At 51.3% G+C, this 21,171-nt stretch overlaps 1 protein-coding gene across 4 annotated transcripts in view; it reads left to right on the top strand.

Moving 5' to 3' along the window:
- The window catches only part of LIFR (LIF receptor subunit alpha), a 67,271-nt gene that overhangs the window by 12,031 nt on the left and 34,069 nt on the right, over positions 1 to 21,171 (top strand). For all 4 annotated transcript variants that reach the window (XM_070056650.1, XM_017344690.3, XM_017344692.3 and 1 more), the window contains exons 2-4: positions 11,803 to 11,962; positions 13,378 to 13,477; positions 15,634 to 15,773. In XM_070056650.1, coding sequence (XP_069912751.1) covers positions 11,824 to 11,962; positions 13,378 to 13,477; positions 15,634 to 15,773 — 379 coding nt within the window. In that variant the 5' untranslated portion in view covers positions 11,803 to 11,823. The remainder of the gene's footprint in view (positions 1 to 11,802; positions 11,963 to 13,377; positions 13,478 to 15,633; positions 15,774 to 21,171) is intronic.

Raw genomic sequence — 21,171 nt, 5'->3', positions numbered from 1 at the left:
GGTCTGGGTCAGGCTGAGGTTCATGTTGTGTGGCTGTGCCCTGCACTCTCCCACTTCAGTAGCTCATCCTGTAAGCGGGGAGGCCTGCCAGTGAGCCCTGGTCTCCAGTCTCTTTCTTCAGGCCTTCTGTAACCTGACCCAGGCTGGAGGACCTGCCTTCCAGACAGGAATGCCCCATCCTTCCGCTAACAGTTCTGCCAGTCGGTTGTCTCGGGTTTGGGTATGGTTTTCCCTGTCTGTCCCACTCTCAGGTCTTCGGAGACTCCGGTGAACAGGCTTTGAGATGTCTTCGGCCGTGGCTTGAAGCTAAATGTGGTGTTCTAGTCCTTTTTTTTTTTTTTTTTTCACAGTAATTTACAATATAAGATGATGCTTAGGATTTTCAGATCTGGGCTTAAATAAAACCATAGAGGAAAACAGAATTTTTAAATCTCTCTTGCCATGCTTTCAGATTCTGACCCCAAAGAGTGTTAGCATATTCCAGCATATTTTGGTCAATGTCTGTACGTTGAAACAAGACTAAATCTTAAAACGGTTCAGTTCAGATTTTGTGACCGTTTCAGCAGCAAGACAAGAATTTTTTTTAACACCAATGAATTTTGAGACAAGTTATTAACTGGCGCCCTAAGAACTGTATTTGGCCTGCAGATGTGTTTTGATTGGCCTGCATGGTTTCTTTTTTTAAACGGAATTAATTGCCAACATTTAAAAATCAGGGGATTTCATATTGGAAATTGAGAAGACCCCTCCTCTTGCATGTGTTATTGTGGGGGAGGGAGCCAGGGAGCATTTGCCCTGCCCCAAGATGAGGATTCCTGTGCCACTGACAGAACTCTGTCGCAAAACGAAAGATAAAGCGACAACAGAGTTTTGAGTGTTTTGAAAAGCTGGAAGATCTGTGACGACTGGCCCCAGTTCCTGGGTGGTGCAAAACACATAGGCGCTAGCTAGAGGCCCCTTCATTGGCTGTCACGGGGCCTGCTTCACTCACTCTGCACGGCAGGCTCTTGGGAGTAGGCTGGAGCTTGCACCTGCTGAGTTAAGAGCCTACCCAGTGAAAAGCCGACTTCCAGTTGGGAGAAGAAAAGTAAGACTGCAGTCATTTTCCCTTTGGTTTCCTGAATATGGACTCTCTGATCTTGGCCGTGACGATTATTAAAAGCGCCTAGGACAGCAGCTGGGCTTCCCTGAGTGACAGTGTTAACCCAGACAGGCTGACGGAGAACAGCAGTCCTGATGGCACTCTACAAGCAACGTGTCCTGAACATAAACCTGTAAGCTCTGTGTGATGTGTACTGTTGGGAACGCGGCCCCAGGTCCTGGCTGTGTCCCTGGGGAGCTGAGACCCGTGATGCTAGCTGATTCGCCTGGGGGGCTGGAGACAGACTGGAGCCTAGGGTTCCTGACTCTGGGGCAGGGAGTTTTTCTGTTCTGCGTGTCACCATTCATTGGGGTCGGAGCTGAATTCGTACTCCCCAGCAGTACCTGTCCCTCTGTGTGAACTTTCTATGCCTTAGTTTCCTTATTATAAAGACAATGAGAATAATGGTAACTAACTCCATAGGATCGTTTTGGTTATCAAATCCAATTTCACATTTACAGAACTTAGGGTACCTGTGCCTTAATAAACAATATGTAAACCCTTGTGAGCTCTGAGCACTACTTGGTCGCTGAAACTGGTGCTATAACTACATAAAGTTACTAGTGGTTTTCCTCTCCCAAAATTGCTGTGAGGGATAGTGTTACTCTGTAGCTTTAAAGGTGATTCAGTCAATAATTTTTTCATAGATTACAGAATGCAGGGATGCCTTCGTAAGGATACTGCTCAGCTTAGTCTTCAGAATGTGAAGAAACAACTTTGGTGGCCTTAAATTGTGTTTATGCCCCCCCCCCCAACTCCATTGTGATGGGTTTGCTTAAGTTACCAAATAGATTTTGAGTATTTACTGGGAACAAAGCCCTCCTAATGTAAGGCTGTTGTAAAGATAAAGCTTAATGAGGCCAGCGCCGCAGCTCACTAGGCTGATCCTCCGCCTTGCGGCACCAGCACACCAGGTTCTAGTCCCGGTCGCGGCGCCGGATTCTGTCCAGGTTGCCCCTCTTCCAGGCCAGCTCTCTGCTGTGGCCCGGGAGTGCAGTGGAGGATGGCCCAGGTGCTTGGGCCCTGCACCCCATGGGAGACCAGGATAAGTACCTGGCTCCTGCCATTGGATCAGCGCGGTGCGCTGGCCGCAGCGTGCTGGCCACGACGGCCATTGGATGGTGAACCAACAGCAAAGGAAGACCTTTCTCTCTGTCTCTCTGTCTCTCACTGTCCACTCTGCCTGTCAAAAAAAAAAAAAAAAAAAAAAAAAGATAAAGCTTAATGGGGAAAAGGGGTAGAGGAAGGGAGGGAGGGAGGGGAAGTCTCCTTAGTACTGGTGTGATAGGACAAGTGCCCAGATTCCCTGCAGTCCCTGTGCAGGAGAGCTAGGAGGTGAAGATGCCCCTGGCACAGGGGGAGCAGGGGGAAGGAGGAGTTTGGTCCTAGTTGCTAATCTGAGCTAGTGGGACAGCTGGCAGACATTTGCCCTGGAGGTTGGAAGAAAGATAAAGGTTGGAGATACAGGTGTGATTTATTTATTTATAAAGATTTATTTATTTTGACAGGCAGACTTACAGAGATGGAGAGAGAAAGATCTTCCGTCTACTGGTTCACTCCCCAAATGGTCACAATGGCTGGGGTTGGGCCAGGCCAAAGCCAGGAACCAGAAGCTTCATCCAGGTCTCCCTTGTAGGTGCAGGGACCCAAGTACTTGGGCTGTCCTCTGCTCCTTTTCCCAGGCCATTAGCAGGGAGCTGGATTGGAAGTGGAGCAATGAGACATAAACCAGTACCCATATGGGATGCCAGCGTCCCAGGTGGTGGCTTTACCTGCTGTGCCACAAAGCTGGTCCCTAAAGGTGCTATTTAAAGCCGTGCACTCACTGTGGACTACGGAGTGACCGTGAGGCCCTTGCCAGGAGGCTACGTAGCAATTTGAGTGACCTGGTGCTAGGGGCCCAAGCCAGAGCGGCGCAAATGGGCATGGGGTGGAGAACAGGGAAAATCTAGGTTTTGGGGCAAACCTGGGGAGTTGGTGGGAGAAGTGAGGAGGAAGGAGGAGTCGGGGCACCTGTTCTGTGGGTGACCCTGAGCTGGCCTGGGGCGTGTGACTGCAGGTCACGTGGAGTTGTCGAGGAATCGGTGAAGTTTCCAGTGGGCAGGAAGCATCAGGATGCTGCAGCCTTCCTGACCGGCCTTACTAGAGTGCGTTCGTGGAGATGAGAGATTGCTGCTTGGTGTGCACTGTGAGGAGGCTGGTCCTGGGGGCACAGCCTGGACGACACAGCTCAGGGAAGGAATGCAGGGCAGAAAGCACAGTGTGCTGGGGCGGCCCTGGCCGGCTGAGGAAGAATAGTGCCTCAAGGGTGTGTGCAGCCCTGGAGGGAAGCAGTGGATTGTGTAACCCATGGCCTTGGGTAACCGGGAACCATGTACTAGGGGAAAAGGCTAGGCTCCTTACTCGTACTGTACACCAAAATTAATTCTCTGTGGATTAAAGCTTATGTGTTAAAAGCCTTTGTATACACTTGAAAGCAGCATAGGTGAAAATTTTTATAATCTTGGCGTGCGAAAGACCTTTATGGTCAGAAACCATGAAGAACCCAACTGATTTATTCAAAGTCAAGCAAAACCCTTGTTGGAGAGTATGAAAGCAGCTGGGAACTAGATTTGCAGTATATAAGTAGTTAATGTGCCTACCGTGGGCCGGTGCTGTGCGTAGTGTGTGAAGCCTCTGCCTGTGGTGCTGGCATCCCAGGTGGGTACTGGTTCGGCTTCCGATTGGCCCAAGTCTGGCTGTCGCGGCCATTTGGAGAGTGAACCAGCAATTGGAGAACCTTTCTCTCTCTCTCTCCCCCCTTCTTTCTGTCTGTAACTCTGCCTCTCAAATAAATACATAAACCTTTTTAAAAAAAAGTGCATGTTGTGATGTTTCTTTCTTCAAGATTCATTTAAAAGGCAGAGTTACAGAGAGAAGGAGAGAGACAGATCTTCCAGTCCGCTGGTTCACTCTCCAGATGGCTGCAAAGGCTAGGACTGGGCCAGGCTGAAGCCAGGACCCAGGAGCCAGGGGCTTCTTCAGCGCCTCCCATGTGGATTGGGGTCCAAACACTTGGGCCATCTTCCACTGTTTTTCCTAGACCATTAGCAGGGAGCCGGATTGGAAGTGGAGCACCTGGGACGCGAATGGGCACCCATATGGGATGCCGGCATTGCAGGCCATGGCTTTACCCACTGTGCCACAACGCCGACCCTGTGATGTTTCTTTCCCAACAAGCAGTAAGGAAAAGATGAATGTAATACCAAATGAGGAAAAATGGCAAAGATAGAATAAGCAGTTAACAAGTAAATCATTGCAAATTACTAACAAATATGTGAAAAGATTTTTTGGCTACATAGTCAAAGGCCATTTGTGGCCTAAAGTTTAGGAGGGAGGTTTTTTTTTTTGTTTGTTTGTTTGTTTTTTTTTTTTTTTTAGTTAAGCCTTGGTGTTGGTGAGAGAGAAGCAAGATACCAAGAACTGCAGTTCTTCCAGGTTTTGTTGAAGGCAGTTTTTTTTTGTTTGTTTGTTTTTGACAGGCAGAGTGGACAGTGAGAGAAAGAGAGACAGAGAGAAAGGTCTTCCTTTGCCATTGGTTCACCCTCCAATGGCCACCACGGCCGGCACGCTGCGGCCGGCGCACCGCGTTGATCCGTTGGCAGGAGCCAGGTACTTATCCTGGTCTCCCATGGGGTGCAGGGCCCAAGCACTTGGGCCATCCTCCACTGCACTCCCGGGCCACAGCAGAGAGCTGGCCTAGAAGAGGGGCAACCTGGACAGAATCCGGCGCCCCGATCGGGACTAGAACCTGGTGTGCCGGTGTCGCAAGGCGGAGGATTAGCCTAGTGAGCCGTGACGCCGGCCTGAAGGCAGTTTTTAATCAGTGTTTGCTGCACGTTGCAAATCTCTCAGGGCAATGCTGTCCAGACAGTTTAGTAATGGAGTGTTTCGCCCTGGTGACAGGAGGATGACACAGGTTTGTCTGGTGTTCCTTATTGATACTAGGTGGGGGCTCTCACTTGCTAGTCGGTCTGACACCCAGTTGAGGTGTGAATAATAAGGTGTTCTTTGGTGAGACAGAGCTTCGGACAAGACAGGTCGCGATAGATGGGGACGAAGTGGAAGTATGGGGGACATGCAAGGGATGTTGCCCAGAGGCAGAGGTTTGGTTGCCCTGAGGCCGTGGGAGCGGAGCGTGTTTGGGGGATGGCTGTGGCTGTGGTGTGGACTCAGAGGCCTCCTTTCAGGGCGTGGTCTGCCGCTCGACCTGGACCTTTGTGCTGAAGCAGCGGGCGCCCGCACAGGGTGCTGAGCTTGGCAGAGACACGTGCGAACTTGCTTTGACGGACGTCGGTAATGACCGGGCTCTTGAGTTAACTGGGAAGGTTCCGCTGCAACCAGGTCTTCCAGTGACCTGGAAGATCTGCAAGCACAGCACATCTGGAAGATAGTGTATTAAAAGTTCCCAGGAAATGCAAAGAAATTAAGACCAAAATGGAGAGAATATTTTATTTGAATCTCAGACCAGTAAGTTCTTCAGGAGACTAGGTGTGCTACAGCATTGACAATGACAGATGACATTTTTATAATGCAGCCAAAGTTGATGCTGTTCTCTTGCTTGCAGGATGCAGGCTGAACTGTGATCCAGTGGACTCCCCAGGCAGTTAGGCCGTCCTCTACTCAGGCTCCCAGACCTTGTCAGTTCACAGTGCCTGCAGCCTTACACTGATGTTTTTGTGGTGCTCCCAGTCGAAGGAATTATTCAGTTCTTTTTAGGAAGTACTTAGTTACCAACAATTGCCTAATATTTTAGTCGCAGTTGGAAAAAAATGCATATGAAGTTAGAAAAGGAGTATTTTCTTTCATCCTTAAGAAGCCACGGTTGCTGATAGGCTGTGTGAACCTGCTCATACTGCATAGCTCCTCAGACTTGGGAAGGAGATTGCATCTCCATTGCTGTGTTCTGAATGCATGTAGTTGTCTAAACCCCAGAGTCATCAGTTCTTAGTACCGAGAGGGTGGAAACTTCATCCAAGTCCCATGTATAGGAGATGGGCCTAGTGGGAGGTCCCTGGATCTGTGGAGGTGTGCCTTTAGAAGCCAGTTCTCACAAGAGGGTTGATTATAAAACCTGTAGTGGGCGCATCCCCTCTCTCTGCTTCCTGTCTTGCATTCAGACTTTTGCTCCATTCCCATCTACCACCCTTGCCAGGCAGCCTTACCAGTGGAGCCTGCCTGATCTTAGGTTGTGAACCTTCCAGACAAGCCCACCTGCTTCCTAAGTAGCCTGCCTCAGCTCTTTGTCGCAGTAGCAGGGATGGCTGGGAGCAGTCCTCATTCTTGCTCCAGCGCTGAGTTTGGAGTGGTGCTCGTGTTTTATTCCAGCAGTCACTATCCCTTGATCTCTGAAAACAGCAGACCACAGAGAGGAATGTAGCATGACCAGATGTTGCCGCTGTGACAGACCTTGAACTAAGAATCTCACAGTAGTGGACCCGTGTTACTTGGCTACCTTCAGACATTTAAAATGTCCTGTGAGGGCCCTGTTGGTTTGACAGGGTGCCTCGGTGCGTGGATTGGGAACCATAGCGTTAATTGATGTACCCAGTGTTGTAGGCTCTTGGATTATCTCACAGCCTCTCAGTGGATAGTGGGGACATACAGTCATTTGTGCCTTGGTGCGGCTTGAGAATCTTTGGCCAGTGCTGTGACCTCAGGGACACATTTGCTCCCAAGGATGTGAGTCTGTGGGGAGAATCTGAAGATCTGCGGGTCCTGTGGGAGAGAATATGGAATTAGGACAACAGTTGCATCAAAGTGTTTAAACAGTATTTTGATGGATCCTCGTGGGAAACGATGACGACAGGGACACTGAGGAGAGTGTAAGTCAGCGGTGCAGATACCGTTTGCCCTTCCCTGGACTCCCTGGCTTGGGCCGAGCTCCCGGCGTCTCCTCTCCCGTGCATGTGTGACCTCATCCGTTTATGTTGCTGTGGAGTGGTTCCAAGCCTCTTCTGCCTCCAGTGCTCCTGCTCAGTGTTTAGTTTATTTGGTGAATTTACGACTAGGGAGTTACCTCCCTGTGGTGGCAGAAAGATAAGGCCGCCCTTGGTGGGGGTCTTTATCCTCTCCCTGGCTGAGCAGCTGTTTCCAGGGCTCTGTGCAGGTGCAAGCAGGCGCCTGTCCCGGTTCCCCACTCCATTCCATCCACCTGTTCCCTCCTCCACACCCCCACCAGAAAAGCAGAAAAGACCAACAGACTAAACAAAGTATGCGGGGGCCAAGCTTTCCTGCCTCCTCTGCACTCCTCGGGTCTCCCCCGCAGAAGACTCCTGAGCCGCCCTGCACGCTGGGACCAGCATTCTCCGAGTTGAGGAGAAGCAGGTCAGGGCTCACGTGTGAAGATGCCGTTTCCACGGGAGGGGGCGTGGAGCTCAGAGGGCTGGCGGTTGACAGGCCGGATCCTGGCCACGGAGGCCCAGGCTCGGGTTCCGCCGGAACTTCACCATGTCCCTGGTGACGTCAGCTCCTACGTCAAGAAACAAACACCAGATTTTCTTTCCATGCAGCAGTTTTATAAATGGATTCTGCATGATTGCTTTTCTTGAGCAGAATGGCGTACTGGTATTTCTGAACCCTCTACAACAGTCCTGCTGTATTGGAAGCAGTCTGGTGGTCTTATGCAACATCTGGTCTGCAGGCCTATTTTCTCTGGCTTGAAGGATGTCTTAAAAATATGAATTAGTTGATCACATTTACAAATTTTGCTATTTTGTACAGAACTCCAGATTTCTACCTTGTCTTGAAAGATCAGAGAACTTGGCACAGCGTTGGCCAGGAGCTGCTGCCTTGAGGCCGGGCAGGTGGGCTGTTGCCCTGCTCGCCTGCTGCCCATGCTGCCGCCCTGAGGCACTGGCCTTCGCACCCTTGGCAGCGTCAAGAGACAGCTATGCTGATGATTAAGGTCCGCTCCGGGATTTCTATAAAAAGCTGCTCTCCCCTAAGAAATAAGGCACCGGCGGGGAGGGACATCAATCCAGGCAATGTTTCTGTCAAGAGAAAGCCGAGGAAAGTTCCACAGGCACCCTTTTGCCCTGAAAGTGCATTGGAAGGTCGTGTTCACGTATCGTTTCAGCCCTCAGAGAAGTCCATCTGAAGCTCTGGTTGGTAGGGAAGTCGCTACCACTGTAACCATACTGTTGTATTGGCCCAAACGACTTGTTCGGAACCTCCTGTGTCAGTGTTACGACAAAAGAAAGTCCTCCTTGTTCTCCTGTTTTTAGGTACGCAAGCTTCGGTGAGGCTGCCCACGAGCACCTCTGTTCTGGGGCTCGCTGGCCTCCTTGGAGAGTCCTGCCAGGTGGCCGCTGTTGGCAGGTGGTGTGGCTGGCCAGCTCCCGGCCCCGGCCGCCTGCTTGGCTCCGGCCAGCACTGATGCAGGGTTACAGCTTAGCTTTGGGAAGTCTCCGGCGCTGACCCTGGGTAGAGCTTCCCTGGGTGTCGTGCCGGTTGAGGCTGAAGCCGGGAGGCGTTAAGTGATTCACCCCCAGTCACACTGCTGATTAGTAATGGAGCTGAGATTAGAGCCCTAAGTGTGGCCGCACCTGCTGCACAGGGGCTTCTCCCTCACCCTGTCCTCCTCTCGCCCCTGCTGGCTGGCGTGGCTGTCTGGCCTGTGTCTGTTTTCTGGAATAGCTGTGAGCTTGCAGTGAGGTGTTGGACCCCTCCCCTTTACCAAGCCTACTACTCGTTCTGTTCTCACCTCTCCTCTTCCGTTGTCTGTGGAAGATTGCTCACCGCGTCATCTTTCCCACTGGTGTTTAATGTCAGCCCAGGGATTGAGCCCCTCAGTGATCTTTGTTTCTGTCTGTCTGTCCATTCCTTGTGTCCTTTTGTTTTTATGGCTGTGCTGTGTTGGCTCTAAGGATACAATGTAGGGGTTTTGGGGTTTTATTTTCCTTTTTTTCTTCAAGTTTTCTTGTTTTCTGCGTTATCCATGTTTCTTCCTGGGAGTGATTTTGATTTTCCTTTTGGTTATCCTGTTTATGTGACTTTCCTTTAAAATGTTAGGCTTTGCTCGTATGTTTTCTGATCCTTGGTTCTCCCTGCCTGTGTAAATACTTAGGGAGCGTTGCATCTGACAGGGAGTTCTTAGTGCTTTGAAGGCCTGGGATGGGAGGTTCCTAAGCGTGCAGCGTGGACAGCCTTCGTGGTCGGAAGCCTCGCCTGTGTGAGCTGCCCTGATAGTCCTTTTAAGTTCTGTAGGGGGTACCTCTGCTTGGAGTGGGGACTGGGGTTGTGTCGAGGTGGACGTTGGCAAACGGATCTTCACGTCCTGCAGTGTCAGCTCTACCTCAACGTACCCAGAGAGGACTCAGCGGGCCCTGCTGTCCACTAGGTGGGGCAGCCACTGTTACCTCCTCTCCTCCCTGCGCCTCGCACAACACACCAGGTGCGGGTGTAGCTCGTGCCCTGTGCTCTCCACCGTTCCGAGTGCTCTGCCCTTACTCACTCGCTTGATCATCCCAAAAAACTTAGGAGTAAGAACAGTTATCACCTCCGCCCCCCGCCCCCCGTGATGGTTGAGGAAACTGAGGCACGGTGCAGTCAGGGTCACACCATGTGTATCGTAGGGCCTGTCTGGGAACGCACAATGAGTGGCATGGCCATGTGGTCAACTCCCCATTGCCCCCGCTCATTAGCCACAGCCCCTCCATCCCCAGATCCATCCCAACCTCCCTACCCCTCACCACTCGCACTTGGAACTCAGTGGTCTCCTTCCTTGTCTCCTCGTGTAGCAGTGAGAGAAGTTTTTGCAAAGTGCAGACTGGAGAGTGGATGTCTCCTGATGAACTCACTCCAGGTCTTGTCCTCTCGACCGCCGGAGTGAAACTCCATGCCCTGGCCATGGCTGGGAGGCTGCCTGTGGCCCATCAGCCCGCTCTTCTGAGTCCTCTCTCCCCTGCTGCCCTCTCCCTGCCCCTTGCACCTGCTGAGCGAGGCCTGAGCCGTCTGGCTGCCATCGGGGGCATCTCTCTCTGCCCCCCACCAGTGCCCTCCTCCTTGCACTGGCACAGACTCTCACTCGTTCTCAAGCACGCAGGAGCACCTGCTCTCTCTCGTTTGTGTTTGTTCCTCCAAGCTAGAGAGAAAGCTCCTCGTGGATGCCACAGGGCCTGGCTGAGGACTCTCCTTGAGAGCTTGGTGACCTTGTACAGTGCCTGCCTCTGCTGCGGCCCCGCCCTGCGGCCCCACCCCACCCCTCACAGTCACCGCTCCTGCCTGTGCTTTCAGTTTGTAAGGGAGGTGTCTTTCAGTCCCGCCCACCAGGATCCCTTTCCCATCACAGTTTTGGGTCAGTGCCTGTTACACTGCAGCTACTTCTGGGCCAGTTGACACCTGCAACCCTCCTCCCCGATACTGTTGCTTACCCTCATTCTTACTCTTTATTTACATTGAAGTTTAGATGAAATGGAAGCTGTGTATCACAAGATAAATGGAAAAGCAAACCAGTATTATCTGTCATAAATAAGTGACTGTGGAAGTTGATGTGTACTAGTTAAGAAAACGAATCCGTGTGTCATTTAAGATTGTCAGAGTTTCAGTTTGTGTGCTTTTCTGTAAGCTGGTGTTCTCCTGGAGTGGAGAGCGGCCAGGGTGGATTTAAGGACTGACATCGTATTGGGTCCCCATGTTTGGTCGTTGGTGTCGGGCACAGCAGGGCATCTGCGCTGTTGGTCAAGTCAGCTTTTCTCAGAGCCTGCTGGCCTGGCTTTCAGCATCTGTGTGCATGGGCACAGGGTGGGCCGTGTCCTCATGGCAGCGTCTGTGTGCACAGGATGGGCCGTGTCCTCATGGCAGCGTCTGTGTGCATGGGCACAGGGTTGGCCGTGTCCTCACGGCAGTGTCTGTGTGCACAGGGCGGGCCGTGTCCTCACGGCAGTGTCAGTGCACGGGGCGGGCCATGTCCTCACGGCAGTGTCTGTGTGCACAGGGCGGGCCGTGTCCTCATGGCAGTGTCTGTGTGCATGGGGTGGGCTGTGTCCTCACGGCAGCGTCTGTGCACGGGGTGGGCCATGTCCTCATGGCAGTGTCTGTGTGCATGGGGCGGGCCATGTCCTCACTGCAGTGTCTGTGCACAGAGCGGGCCATGTCCTCACGGCAGTGTCAGTGTACAGGGTGGGCCGTGTCCTCACGGCAGTGTCTGTGCGCACAGTGCGGGCCATGTCCTCATGGCAGTGTCTGTGTGCATGGGGTGGGCCATGTCCTCATGGCAGTGTCAGTGTACAGGGTGGGCCATGTCCTCATGGCAGTGTCAGTGTACAGTGCGGGCCATGTCCTCATGGCAGTGTCTGTGCGCATGGGGTGGGCCATGTCCTCATGGCAGTGTCTGTGCGCATGGGGTGGGCCATGTCCTCACGGCAGTGTCTGTGTGCATGGGGTGGGCCGTGTCCTCACGGCAGCGTCTGTGCATGGGGCGGGCTGTGTCTTCACGGCAGTGTCAGTGCACGGGGCGGGCCATGTCTTCATGGCAGCGTCTGTGTGCACAGGGCGGGCCATGTTCTCACAGCAGTGTCTGTGCACAGGGCGGGCCGTGTTCTCACAGCAGTGTCTGTGCACAGGGCGGGCCGTGTCCTCACGGCAGTGGGGCTCTGTTTGAAACTGCTGTCTCGCTCTAGGACTAACTGCATCACACCACCATGGATGTTCACTTGGAGCTGAGACGGCCGTTCCAGGGGCTGCACAGTAAAAGAATGAGGATGACCTCAGGTTTCCGGTGGCTCCTAGCAACACTGCCTCTCCTCTGTCTGATGAGTCAAGTAAACGGCCAGAAGAGGGGTGAGTGCCTGACTCGGAGGGCGTGAACAGGTTGCAGTTCTGCGTTCATTTTGATCATGTGGGACACCTCAGGCTCCAGGTGGTTAAAATCTCTGCACTCTCGGGTTTTCCTTTTGAGGCCCTTATAGATCAAAATAGTCCTTTACGATTAAAAGTTAAGCTATACTATATACACAGTGGAACTGACCCCTTAGCGTCTTGCCGGTCCATTCGGCAGTGTGCCTGCCCGCACAGAGTGCAGAGGCTCAGAACCTGCAGTGCTCCATGGAGCTTCTGGCCCCACCTTGGTCGGGCTTCCAGTCCTGCTCTCCACCGGCACTGCTCTGGGGTTGACACAATAGAGAGATCAGAATGAATCTGTGTATTTGTTATCCTGTTCTTTACATGTATGTTACGAATGGCTGTGTAGATTATTACCTAGCTTACTTCTGTAAAGGATATCATTATCCTGCTGTCCCTTGCTTGAGCTTTTACATTTTCTCCACAATTAAACAATGCTCCCCCACCAGGGTCATAAATTAAATAACCATATTGTTATGACTACTGATTTTTAATGTGACCACTTCTAATGCAGTGTTTCTGTTTTCTGTCTTACATAAATAGCTTTATAGTTTATTGCTACCATGAATATTCTATTAACCTTGTATAAAGAGAAAAATGCCCATCTTCACCAGCATGTACAGAGACTGTTCATACGACAGTTGTTCTCCCCTGCCTTCCCCCCTCCTCCTCTTGCCTGCTTGCCTCTCTCTCCTCCCCTGTGTGACCTCCTTTCTGGGTCATCCCACCTGTACTGCTCATGCGGGCCCTCGAGCAGCAGTGATTCACAGACGTCAGCGCTCTCAGGACTGTGGTCCTCCGAATCGGCTGTTGCTCTCGGTTGTTGTAGCCCTGCCTCAGGCATGGAGGAGCTCGTTACTGTTGTCCTGGCCGTCTGAAGGTTGCAGGGGGGGTTCAGTGTCAAGTGTCCTTGGGTAGCAGCAGTGGGCAGCAGGGGGGCTGTAGTGGCTGGGGTGTTTAGGGCTGGGTAGGACTGTGTGAGGCACATATAGCTTACTTTTTTTTTGTACATGGAGCCGTGCAGGGTACAAGGGGGCAAGAATTGCCCAGCTCTGTCTTGGCCCCATCATTGAATCTGCACATTCAGTCCTCTCCTTCCACCTGTGGTTGTTGTCTGGAACCAGGATCCTTGATGGAAGCCTCACGCCACAGTGCAGTAGCAGTTGGCTCGCTTTCGTCTGCTCACTCTCTAGCCTTCCTGGACCCATGCTGCAGATCAAAATGCCTAATCCTGCAGAGTCCTTTCTTGCCCGAGAACATGGACGCTGCAGCCCAGGTGTCTGTGCTGCGGCGCTCTCGCAGTGCGGCTCGGTCAGTAGGAGTGCCGTGTTGCGAGCGTGTTTCTCCCCCTGCAGGGGCTCCCCGGGAGCTGAAGTGTGTGACTGCCAGCTTTCAAGTGTGGGACTGTTCATGGAAAGGCCACGGGACCTTGTACGAAGTCTGCATTGAAGACAGGTAACGGAAATCCTTCGAGAAGTCCTCTGAGCTACTCCGTGCCCTAGTGTTAGGTTGTAAAGATTTTATTTTGGAATCTTAAAAAACAACACTCTGACTCCTAGCTCCCTGTTTGTTAGAAGTTCTGAGTGACCTCAGTAAAGATGTATGCGGAGCTTTGGTTCTTGCACTGCAGGGAGAGCAAGTGCACCACTCGCCGCCAGCTTGCTGATCCGCTGGGGGCACACACTGCTGCCCCAGCTCGTGCTGCCCGCGTCAGCCAGGAGAGGTCAGGAGCAGTGGTTCAGCACACAGGAAGGCAAGGGGCAGGTGTGCGGGGCTGCTGGCATGGTCGATTGTGGCCATACAGGCCCAGTTCCTGCTTGTCACCTCCCTGCCATCTTTACCAGGTGATCTCACAGATCAAGGGGTCCTGGGGGAGCAGCACCATGTCCACACCCCAGAAGCATGACGGAACCAGAAGGTTGATTTTCTTTAAGAGGGCTTCCACCTCACTGGCCAGAACCCAGTCGGATGACCAAAGCTGGCTACCCAGGGGCTGGGCAACGTGTCTTCCCAGCTGGTGCAGGCAGTGTGCCCAGGAAGCCCGGGGCTGGGTTCGTTTTATTAGGGAAAGGAGAAGTGGCTCTGCTGCCACCATCTTGCCCTCCTCGCAGGTGATTGGGGAGGGGGGGGGTTTGTGTGCCTAGAAGCTCCTGAGCCTAGAGTGGAGCCCTGGGGCCGCCTGCATGCAGGCACAGTTCCTGTTGCTTTTCCCGAATCCCAGCAGGCCACTGGGTTGCCTAGCAACGCCAGAGGAGTTCCAGCCTGACTTTCCCAGTCCCAGTTTGCTGATGAATGGTCCTAACATAAATGGAGATAAATGTGTATTTAAATCCGTCGAGTCTCTCCCCACTCGGTGTGTGTTTACTTAGCATCAGTCTCAGCACTGGGGTAATTTATCGGCCGGGCGCTGGCTTGTGTTGCAGAAACAGCCTTCAGATCTTGGCTGCCTCTGGCTGTGTTCTGTGTCCGTGGGAGGTCAGCTGGGGTCTGTGCCTTAGGTCTCTCCCTTAGAGCCCCAGGCTTTCCCAGCCTGGTGGCAGAGGAAGGACACAGGACACAGCTGCCCTGGCTTTCAGAGCTTCCTTCCTGGGCCCACAGAGGTGACAGTCACTCTGCGCCTGCCTTGCTTTAGAGGGGCAAGGAAAACAGGTCTTGCGAGTCAGAAGGAGGAGGCCTGGAAACATGGGTGGGTGGGCCGCCTGCAGAAGAAGCCAGTTCCCAGGAGGCAGTAATGACGCTGGGCTGCCGTGCGGGCAGGGAAAGCTACCTGGGAAGGGCCAAGGGAGCCAAGACCAAGGAGCAGGCAGGTCTGGAGAGGCGGACGGAGTTGTGGAGTCAGCACACTTCATTTTCTCAGCCGAAAACGAGCAGGCAGACACTCCGGCCTGGACGGGGATGGGCACCGGGGACCGGCACTTGCACATGTGCAGTCGAGCCATTTGGGGAATTCCGCTGCTTTGGGGTCCCTGGTGCCTGAGCTGCGTGAGGTTGAGGCGAAGGTGAGCTAGCCCCGCTCAGGCCCGTGTCCTGAGCACAGAAGGGACAGAGGCCTGTGCTGGTGCTGGGTTGGGGCGGAGGTGCGGGAGGCACCAGCAGGCCCTCTGCCCCGCTGCAGGTTTTCCTGAGAAGCTAGAAGGGAACAGGAGTCATCACACCAGGACTGTACACCTGCTCTCCAGGAATGCAGAGGGCCGTGGAACAGGAGAGGGAGGCGTTGTTGTCTGTGGGGCCCCCGGAGCAGCTGTTGAGGGTGTGTTTGGAAGGGTGACAGGTGGGCAGTTTGATGAGCACCCCTGGGCCCCCCACCTTAGCCTGAGGAACTGGCGGCGGTCTGAGCTCCCAGGGTCAGTGAGGAAGGGGCGGGGCGGCTCCAGGGGGAGTGCTGAGGGCACTCTGCGACGGCTGCCATTCCAAATGTCCGGAGTCCCGGCTGTGCCTGCTCACGGTCTACACACTGGTAAAAGCACCACGAGCCTCTGGCCAGTCTTCTGCCGTGGTTCTGTATTCAAAGGAGCCTAATGTCTTTTCCATTGTATTTTGCGTTCATCAAATTTTTATGAAAATTGGAGCATTAATTTCATCTAGCTGAAACTCTGTTTATTCTATTTCAGGTCCCATTCTTGTTATCACTTAGAGAAAGCAAATATTAAGATTCCAGCTCTTCCACCTGGTGATCACGTCATAACAATCACTTCTCTCCATGAATTTGGAAGTTCTAGAAGCAAATTCATACTAAGTGAAAGAAACGTTTGTAAGTATTAGGAAAGAAACTTTACGTTGAAGTAGAACAGTGCTGCTGGTGGTATCACGTTGCTTTCTGCTTGGCAGAAACTTCCTGTTCTGTGAATTTCATTTGTTACATGAGTCCTTTCATTTTCCTAGTAACCTTATTATGGGCAGTCGAGCATCGCCACGTCAGGAAGGAAGCAGACTTGGCTTCTGGTCAATCGAAATAGACACCAGAATTCAAGGTCCGCCCAGCGTGCGCCTAGTGCTCTCCCCGGCCCCCGGAATTTCTCAGGCACTCCTAGCTCTGGAAGGTCACTGACCACCCACTTCCAGAGGAGCGTCCCCTTAGGCAGCCTGTGCTTCTCTTGGGATATGTGGCATGGCTTGTGAGGTGGCTGGTTGCTGTTCCCTGGGGCGGGCGTTTGTCTTCAGCACTCAGTGCCGTGTGCAGCACTGTGCGCGATGCAAGCAAGTGTTAGGAATTTGTTGATGGGACGTCTAGAACAGGGGCAACAAGAAGATTGGGAGAACAGAATAAACCCAGGTTGACAAAGGTAGACATTTTGCTCTGCAGTTAAGACCTTACAGAACTGAGCAGCTCTGACTTTGACTAGCGGAGCAAGCAGGTTTTCAGCTGCTAATGACTGTCACGGGGTGGCATCATAGTGATGTCATGGTAAGATCTCGAAGGACGACTGGCTTTGAAGCCAGGGCAGGAAAATGCGGCTGGTTTGGTGATTTGTCTAATTTGAGGACAGGATGCCTGTGTGGAGTGGTTTGTGTCTGCGAAATATTGTTAGTCCTTAAATAGATTTTCTCTGTGTATGCACAGTATGAACATAACCTGCTAAAGAGAAGACGTGCAATAGATTTTCAAGTTGCTATTTATGTAAATACACATTATTTTTAATGGCTAGGTCGTATTCCGCCAAGTGGAGGTTCCATAAGTACTAAAAGAGATCTATGATTAACATGTTTTTATTTCCAGTGTTTAAATATGACAACTCATGCCTTAATATCTGATGCATTTACATGTTTCTGAATCTGTCTGCTTTACTTAAGCTGAATTCCTAGAATTGAAGTGCTAGATTAAAAACACTCCCTTTTTTAAGACTTTAGATAGCCATTGTGCAAGTATTCTCCAGGGACTTCACAGCTCTTTGTATTGCGTGAACACCTTATCAGTACATCTGCTTCCCCACCTCACTAGGTAGCACTCTCTTATTTTTCCATTCTAATCTGATGGCCCCAAACTGTGTCCTTACTGTTTTTTTTGTGCCTGTGATTATTGGAAGAGCTCCTGTGTCAGCTGTCTTCTTTTCTGAGCTGTCTTTTCACGACCTTCATGAACTGTTCCTCTTGTTTCCCTCATCCATCCACAAGAGCTCTCTCTATGTTGTTCTTAGTAGCTGTGTCATGATTGCTGGAGAGACCTTTCTGAGTTTATAATTTTTAAAAATGTGATATTTTTCATACCACCAGTTTGCATTTTTATATAGCAGAATTCTCCATTTTTATTTATGAGTTTTTGATTTTGCTCTCATGTTTGATTTAAATCTTTCAGCTATCTGGAATTATTTTGTAATAAAGTATGAGGATCTAACTTAATTTTATTGCAAATTTAAAAAATTTCCTGGAGTCTGTAAGAGAGCCAGTTTATGTTGTCTGATTACTTTAGTAGGTAACAAAAATTCTTGCCTGGGAAGCCATTTGAAAATTACAGTGCTAGATAAAAAGAATTAGAAAGGCAAATCAAGACAGACTCTGAGTCACTGCTATTTCATAGGTCATTGTTTCTTCACATAGCTTGTAACTCATTGGTAGCATTTCAAACAGTGATGATGGGCCTGATCATGACTGGAGTAACAGTAGTGAGATGAGAGGAATATAAGAAACGGAGAGGTGGGTGCAAGTCTTAGTCTGTTTAGGCTGCTGTGACAGAATCCCTCAGATCAGATGATGTGAGAACAGCAGACGTTGATTTCTCCCAGTTGTGGGGCTGGGAAGCCTCGGTGTCTGGTGAGGCCTGTGTGTGTGTGCTCCCTGCAGACAGAGGCACAGTCAGGCCTCATCTGCAGGATGCACTCAGGACCTTCATACCGTGGCCTTGGAGATTGTCAGCATAGGAATTCAGTAGGACACACTGAGAGATAGCAGTGCATCAGCAGATCTTTGAGCACCTACAGTATGCAAGGGAAACACTGGCATGCTGTGGTGCCATAGCTGTGCATTAAAAAGCCTGGGCTCATTGACAGCCTGCTACTAAATGAAAGTAGAAAAAACTGTTTTCATCAGATAGGAAGATGGCTTCAAAAGTGTACATATCAAGCAAAGATTCTATAGGCATACACAATGTAAATGTACCAAGGGGGAAAGTATTAAAAAAACCTTGGGCCGGCGCCGCAGCTCACTAGGCTAATTCTCCATGTGCGGCGCTGGCACCCCGGGTTCTAGTCCCGGTTGGGGTGCCAAATTCTGTCCTGGTTGCTCCTCTTCCAGTCCAGTTCTCTGCTGTGTCCCGGGAGGGCAGTGGAGGATGGCCCAAGTGCTTGGGCCCTGCACCCACATGGGAGACCAGGAGGAAGCACCTGGCTCCTGGCTTCGGATCGGTGCAGCACGCCTGCTGTAGTGGCCATTTGGAGGGTGAACCAACGGAAAAGGAAGACCTTTCTCTCTGTCTCTCTCTCTCACTGTCTAATTCTGTCAAAAAAAATTAATTAATTAAAAACCTTTCTAAGGCTTTTAATATCCAATTTTTTAAAAAGATTTATTTGTTTATTTACTTAAGAGATAGTTACAGAGAAAGGGAAAGAGAGAGAAAGGTCTTCCATCTGCTGGTTCACTACTCAGATGACTACAATGGAGCTGAGCTGATGCAAACCAGGAGCCAGGAGCTTCTTCTGGCTCTCCAAGGCAGGTACAGGGTCCCAAACACTTGGTCCATCTTCCACTGCTTTCCCAGGCCATCAGGAGAGAGCTGGATTGGAAGTGGAGCAGTTGAGATTTGAACTGGCACCCATAAGAGATGCCGGCACCACAGGTGGTGCCTTCTAATATCCAAGTTTCTTAAACTAACCTGAAAATTTGGATCACTGTGAAGCAGAATAAATAACATGGATCCTATTTAAAAAAAAGAAAAACAAAAAAAACTGGAAGCCTCCTGTCTCCTGATGTTCTAAGGAAGACAGACCATGTAAATTATGGGTGAAGCCTTACCAGCTCAGAAAAATAAACAGGCAAGAGTCTAATTGAATCCTTTTCCTATCTGCAGAGAGAGCTCTGCATTTCTAGAAAGCAAGTTAACATCATCCTCAGATGCCTGTTTCAGTTTAAAACAAACGCAGACAACAGTTCAGGAGCTATGTAGAAAAGGAAGCCAACTGTGTATTTTTTAATCAGTTGTAATTATGGCCGTTAATATCTGTAGCTTGAAATGTTGGACGTGACTTGTATTTTGAAGGGTAGCCCACTGCTGTTTAGATAACCTGTGAATCGCATGGGCCTTCCAGGAGGGCGGGCAGCCTTGTCACAGATGAGGATCACCTCTGTCAGATCCCCCGGCATTTGGTGGTTTCTAAGTTGCGCATCGTGACGTCTTCAGTTGTTGGGGAGAAGCAGCACATTCTTGGAAGCCCTTTGCTCCTCTCTGGTCACTCTGGCACTCTGACCTTTTATTCTCTTGGCCCTGAGTCAACTTCTCACTTCTCATTTGTCTGCATTTTTTCCTTTCTCCATGAGCTTCCTACTTAGGACTCCTGTAGAGTGTCCTCTGCTGTCGTACACAGCTATCTGAGTGTCGTGTGGTTCAGACGTGAAGGCCACATGCTCTAGGTCCTGTGAGCCCTAAACATTTCCTGGAGAGCCAGTGTACGGAGAAGGTTGGGCTGCTCCTTGGGACGCCTGCCTCTCAATCAGAGTGCCTGGGATAGCACTCCGCTCTGATTCAGCTTCCTACTAATCAAAAAGTGACTGTGAAGCTGTAGAGGATCGCCCAAGTGCTTAGCTTCCTCCCGCTCATGTGGAAGACTTGGGTGGAGAGCCAGGCCCAGCCCCAGCTATCGCAGGCGTTTGGGGAGTAAAGCAGCAGGTGGAAGATTGACTTCTCCTCTCCCTCCCTCCCTGACACCCCTTCCCCTCTCCTCAAATGGATAACTCTTTAAAAACCCAATATGGAGTACTGTGTCCAGCAAATTTAATTAAAACTATTTTAAGAGCTTATTTTTAAGTCCTAAGACTAATTATGATGGTTTGTGATCCAGCCCACTCACCTGCCCTACCACAAAGACACTGCAGCTTCGTGCTTACTGTGACTTTTAAAAAAGCGATCCTTAGGCTTCCTGGGGAACAACTCACATAGAAATGGGAATTTTGGGGTCTGGTGCTGTGGCACAGTGGGAAAAGCTGCAACTGCAGTACTGGCATCCCATGTGAGCACTGGTTCGAGTCCCGGCTGCTCCACTTCTGATCCAGCTCTCTAGTGTGGCCTGGGAAAGCAGTCTTGAAAGATGGCTCAGATGCTTGGACTCTTGACTCTGGAGAAAAAGCTCCTGTCTCCTGGTTTCTCCGGCCGTTGCAGCCGTTTGGGGAGTGAACCAGCAGATGGAAGAACTCTCTGCCTCTGCCTCTCTAACTCTGCCTTTCAAAAAATACATAAATCTTTTAAAAAAGATGACGAAATGGGACTTCTATCGCACCTTCACCTTCACGTCATTTGAGACGTACTAGTGTCTGCACGCCCCTCTGCCCCTTGTCCTTGAAAGCCTTCATTTTGCAGAAAGGAACCTTGCTTGTTTTCCACTGATCCTAAATTATCAGCCATCTGCCCATCGCTGCAGGTAGGGAGGCCTGCAGATTCTCAAGGACAACTTGGTGTTTGTGCTGCGTTTTCTCGTGTAGCCATCCCTCCCTGTGAGCCGCCCAGGTCCATGAGCACGCTTGGTTCCCGCTGTTTATCCTGCAGCCCCGCAGCCCACGGCCCTCTTTGCTCTGTCTTCCTCTTCGCGGAGCCCGGATGACGGCTCCTTGCTTTCATCTCAGTGACCGCAGATTTTCCCTGGTTTCTGCTGCTGCTGCTTCCCTTCCCTCTCTGCACTCTGGCCAGTGGTCCCCGGAGGTGTAATTTTCTGTGGGCGGCCCCGGGGATGAGCGCTGGCCGTGCTCTGTCTGCCTTCCTGGTCCTTTCTTGAGCTGCGCTCCGCGAGTCCCTCCTGATGGTGGTCTGTGGCCCTGCTGTGGCCCTGCTGTCCCACGTCCCCCTGCTGTGTACAGAGCCCCGACGTTCCGTCAGGCGCAGCCAGTCCCTGTGGCTCTGCACAGTGGTTCCTGTTCCTTTTGCCTTTCTCATTGCTTTCTAGTGGAACCTTGAGAAAATAGCGTCTGATCCCTTTGTTCTTAGAGCCAGTCCTTCGTTGCTTTGATAG

Source organism: Oryctolagus cuniculus, chromosome 14, assembly GCF_964237555.1.
Source record: "Oryctolagus cuniculus chromosome 14, mOryCun1.1, whole genome shotgun sequence".
Classification (NCBI taxonomy): domain Eukaryota; kingdom Metazoa; phylum Chordata; class Mammalia; order Lagomorpha; family Leporidae; genus Oryctolagus; species Oryctolagus cuniculus.
This window is presented reverse-complemented; position numbering and strand designations above follow the sequence as displayed.